We start from the raw sequence: 5434 nt of genomic DNA on the forward strand, positions 1-5434 counted from the left end.
ATCGGTCTCAGATGAAATGGGTCGGATACGGGTGACGGGCAAGACTTTGGGCCGTTCTATCAAATAAAATTGACGGCCCTGATCAAAGCGTGTCCAAACGACGTCGTTTGGTTCTGGTAAGGGCAGACCGGGTTGGGACGGGTCTAGGCTGGTTTTTGGCTGGGTTTGGCTGGGTTTTGGTTTTGGGCTTCTTAAATTAACTTGAATTTGGCCCACTTCTGATTTAATTCTCTTCCTTTACTTTTCTTCCTTTTTTCTTCTCAAAAATTAAAACCAAAATCCTAAATTAAATTATAAAAACACCAAATTAACTTAAAAATACTAATTAACTCCAACTAATAATTATCACAAATAATTAAATGCCAAATTAAAAGAAAAATCACACAATTTGACTAAAATTACAAAAATATGTTATTATTATTATTTATTTTTTTGAATTTTCATTTTTGTAAAACACCTAATTATTAATTAACTCCAAAAATGTAAAAATCAAATCTTAAATGCAAATGCTATATTTTTGTATTTTTAATGCATTAATAAAATTAAACATGCACACAAGTATATGCAAACGATCAGGGAAATCACACAATAATTCCTAAAAAATAACACATAATTAAAGAAAAGACCTAATTTTGGGAATTCTTTTGGAGTAATTTGTATGAGGCAAAGATCATGTGCTCACACCTACTACTCAGTAGGATTTTTCCAAATTTTCACTAAAATCACTGAGCGAAAATAGCATTTACAAAAACACTTTGTAAACCTAGGGATTAAGTCTAATCCCATTGTGGCACACAACCTCAACTGTTGCGACAACTTCAAGTTAGCTTATAACTTGAACACTCAAAGTACCTAATACAATTGCTTCTGTGAAAGAAGAAAGGTACAACTTTAAACCACCTACTACAATTGAACTAGAATAAGAAAAAACACAATGGAACTGGTTCTTCTATCTCGTTCAAGTAGCTTCAGGAGTGCACACTCAAATCTCACATAAACTGCTTGCAAAATCGCCTTTCTCTTTTGCTTTCAATTTAGTTTAACTTCTGTATTTGTGCAATACCTATAAAAGAGAACAATCACTGTCATTTAATAGGTTAGAAATCAGAGTTTGGTTGGGACTCAATTTCTGATCTTCTATCGTAGTTGAGTCCTTGAAGATATCAAACTCTAACACTCTCTTTATCCGGATTGTGTTCTCTTCATATAAAGAGACTTTCTCCCCTTATCCAATATGCAACCTTTTCGATCAGATCAGGAGATATTGATGCTTGATCAATAGGACTTATCTCCTTCACGTGCATCTCACATATGTAGGTTGATCATGACAGTGCTTCACAAGATGGACCTGGTCCATGACTGAGTTCATTTGTCATTCTTCAAAACTTCACTTGTTCTTGGGCCAACAGTACCGTACTCTGCAACCAAATCAATGCTTAACCACGTCTTTTCCTCTAAAATAAGCCCTCAAACTAATCAAATCTAACCAAATATAGTTCAAACAAATAGGCTTTATAAACTACCCACGGGTGAAAAATATTCAATCTTTAATGATTTTGGAAAAAGTCAACAAAAGTTAATTCCTGGCTCGCTTGGTCAAAACCTGAGATTTGGATTAAAACTCAATTAGCCATTCATTCAGAGCCTGATTATGTGATTAGTTTCGAAAGCCGACCTCAATTTGAAGTATAAATCTCAATTTCTCAAAATCCCCAAATTTTACCTAAATTCTTAATTTCTACCATGTCTAGGAGACTAGATGGGTGGGGAACAGGGCTCGGGAGGCTGGTGGGTTTAAGTTGTGGTATTCAGGGAGGGTGAGAGGGAAGAATAGGGTAGGCATTTTAGTTGATAAGGACCTAAGGGAGCTAGTGGTATAGGTTAAGAGGGTGAATGACATGATGATGGCCGTTATGATAGTCGTGGGTAGGTATACTCTGAACGTAGTTAGTGCATACGCGCCTCCGGTGGGTTTGGACGAGGAGGTTAAAAGACAATTCTAGGAGGATTTGGATGGGTTGGTGCGGGGTATACCGTCCACCGAAAAACTTATTACAGGGGGTGATTTTAATGGCCACATAAGGAGGTCCCCTGGGGGATATACCAGTGTGCATGGTGGTTTTGGTTTTGGAGATAGAAACGGAGGAGGTACTTCGCTTCTGGAGTATGCTAAAGTTTTTGAGCTAGTGATTGCTAACTCGTATTTCCCGAAGAAGGCGGAGCACTAATAACTTTTCGGAGTACGGTGGCCAAGACCCAGATTGACTATCTGGTTCTCTGGAAATGTGATAGAAGTCTATGCACGGATTGCAAGGTCTTCCCGAGTGAGAACCTTACGACCCAACATATGCTTTTGATAATGGACTTAGAGATCAGGTGGACAAGGAAGAGGAGGGCTATGTCTGAAATTCCTAGGGTCAGGTGGGGTGCACTAACTAAGGACAAGGCACAAGAGTTGGGGGAGAAGTTGTTGGATTTGGGGGCCTGGAGGAGTATCGGGGACGCGAGTTGTATGTGGTCAATGATAACAAATTGTATTAGAGAGGCGGCGAGAAAGGTGTTAGGGGTCTCAAAGGGTTTATCTGGTGGCTATAAAGGGGACTGGTGGTGGAACGGAGAGGTGCAAGGAAACATGGAATCAAAGAAAGCGTCATATTTGAAGCTAGTAGAGAGTATAGACGAGGGGCAGAAGAGTGCCAACAGGGAGGGGTACAAGAAGGCTAGGAGAGAGACGAATTTGGTGGTTACGGCAGCTAAAGCCGTGGCGTTTAGTTGTTTATACGAAGAAATTAGGGTTAAAGGTGGGGACAAGAAATTGTATAGACTAGCTAAGGTGAGGGAGCGGAAGGCCCGGGATCTGGACCAAGTGAGATGCATAAAAGACGAGGAGGGAAGAGTTTTATTGGAAGGGGCACAGATCAGGCAGAGATGGCAGGCATACTTCCATAAACACTTGAACGAGGAGGGAGATAGGGGCATCACATTGGGGGAGTTGGATTACTCAGAGAGGCAGCAAAATTTTGGGTATTGTAGGTGCATACGAGTGGGGGAGGTGGAAGAGGCTATGTGCAGGATGAGTAGGGGTAGAGCGACTGGGCCAGACGAGATCCCGGTGGAATTCAAGAAGAGTGTGGACAAGGAGGGCTTGGAATGGCTTGCTAGGTTGTTTAACGCCATTTCTAGGACGAAGAAGATGCACGAAGAGTAGAGGCGAAGTACGATGATCCGGTTGAACAAGAACAAGGGGGATGTCCAAAACTGCAACAACTATAGGGGTATCAAGTTGTTAAGTCATACGATGAAAGTGTGGGAGAGGGTGATTGAAGGGAGATTTAAGAGGTGCGTGTCCATTTCTGAGAACCAGTTCGGTTTCATGCTGGGACGGTCAACTACTGAGGCCATACACATTGTGAGGAGATTGGTAGAGTGGTATAGGGCGTTGAAGAAGGATTTGCATATGGTGTTCATGAACTTGGAGAAAGTCTATGACAAAGTACCGCGAGAAGTTCTATGGAGATATTTTGAGGCAGGAGGTGTGCCTGTAGCATATATTAGAGTGATCCAGAACATGTATGATGGGGCGAAGACACGGGTAAGGACAACATGAGGAGACTCTGACTACTTTTCGGTTAAGATGGGGTTGCATCAGGGATCAACACTCAGCTCGTTTTTGTTTTCCCTAACGATGGATTCTTTGATGCGTCACCTCCAAGGGGAGGTGCCTTGGTGATTGTTATTTGCGGATGACATAGTCCTGATTGATGAGACGCGAGGTGGCATTAACGAAAGGCTGGAGGTCTGGAGATGTACTCTAGAGTCTAAGGGTTTCAAGTTGAGCAGGACCAAGACAGAATACTTGGAGTACAAGTTCAGTGGTGTTACCCAAGAGGTGGGCGGGGATGTGAGATTCGATACGCAAGTCATTCCCAAGAGAGAGAGTTTCAAATATCTAGGATCTATAATTCAAATAAATGGGGAGATAGATGAGGATGTTACTTACCGTATCGGAGCAGGATGGACAAAGTGGAAACTTGCTTCCGGTGTCTTGTGTGATAAGAATGTGCCATTGAAACTTAAGTTCTACAAGGTAGTGGTCAGACCGATTATGTTGTATGGGGTAGAGTGTTGACAGTCAAAAAGTCACATGTCCAGCATATGAAAGTAGCATAAATAAGGATGTTGAGATGGATGTGTGTGCATACGAGATTGGATAGAATTAGGAATGAATTTATTTAGGACAAGGTGGGAGTGGCCCCAGTGGAGGCAAAGATGCGTGAGGCAAGGTTGAGATGGTTTGGGCATGTTAAGAGGAGAAGCACAGATGCCCCAGTCAGGAGATGTGAGAGGTTGGCCTTGGGAGGTGAGAGGAGGGGTAGAGGTAGACCTAAGATGCCTTGGGGTGAAGTGATCAGGCAGGACATGGCGCATCTTGAACTGACCGAGGACATGACCCTAGATAGAAGGGTGTGGAGGTGAAAGATTAGGGTGGAAGGTTAGTAGGTAGTTGGGAGTTTCCCTTTGTCTTACCTATTTCGATAGTATTAGTGCTAGCATGGTACCCTTTTTTCCTTAGTTTGCTATAGCCGCACGTCTTGTTCTGTTACTACTTACCTCCGGTAATTTCGTAGTTTGCTAGCAGGACTTTGTCATATTCTCGTGTGCTGCCTTGGACTTATCTGTCTAAATATACTATCTTGATATTACTTGTTATCGGTACTATCTTGCTATTCTTTGCTGTTATCTCCGATTTAGTTTTCTAATTATTTGTCTTGCTATCACTTGCTATCAGGGCTTCCTTCACCTTCTTTAGCCGAGGGTCATTCGAAAACAGTCTCCCTACCCTTAATGCTACGTACATCCTACCCTCCCCAGATCCCACTTGGTGGGATTATACTGGGTAGTTGTTGTTGTCCTAATTTCTACCGTGAAAAAACATATATTAAAGGTTAAAAATCAACGGGTGTTTATGGAAATATAAGGAAACAAGTTAAAATCTACTAATATATGAAGTTGGGATGGAAAATCTCTTCAAAATCACCTCTTGGCCGACCTCAAACTTGAAAATGGTGAAAAATGAGAAGAATCCCGATTTTTAGAAGTTTAAATCACTGGGCATCAGGCGTTTTTCGAGTTAATGAAACACTTGACGTGATCGCGAAGCACTAGAGGCCAAAAGACTTTTGCGTTCGTGAGAAATCCTTCGCATTTGCGAGAAAACCTTCGCGTTCGCGAAGGCTTGCTCCCCCTTCCTTCGGGTTCACGAGCCAACTCATATCACACCCCCTTTTTACTACCCCGAAAGGGATATAAGGAAGTTTTTCTAATTTAAGTGACAATCGAAACGAGATTATTTATATTAAAATCAGAGTCACCACTTGGGATAATTTATGGTGTCCCAAGTCACCGGATTAAATCCCGAATCGAGGAAATTGAC

The 5434-nt window shown here is 41.8% G+C and overlaps 1 protein-coding gene across 1 annotated transcript; it reads left to right on the plus strand.

The window, feature by feature from the left end:
* Positions 1-2359: 2359 nt before the first annotated feature.
* Positions 2360-3208, plus strand: LOC138889615 (uncharacterized). Its single transcript, XM_070172946.1, has one exon. It carries the CDS (start codon positions 2360-2362, stop codon positions 3206-3208), a length of 849 nt encoding a protein of 282 aa, XP_070029047.1.
* The last annotated feature ends 2226 nt before the right edge of the window (positions 3209-5434 follow it).

The sequence above is a fragment of the Nicotiana sylvestris genome, chromosome 4 (assembly GCF_000393655.2).
Source record: "Nicotiana sylvestris chromosome 4, ASM39365v2, whole genome shotgun sequence".
Lineage (NCBI taxonomy): Eukaryota > Viridiplantae > Streptophyta > Magnoliopsida > Solanales > Solanaceae > Nicotiana > Nicotiana sylvestris.

Coding starts and splice junctions, on each gene's coding strand:
- LOC138889615 (XM_070172946.1), top strand. CDS start 2,360: ATGGACTTAGAGATCAGGTGGACAAGGAAGAGGAGGGCTATGTCTGAA.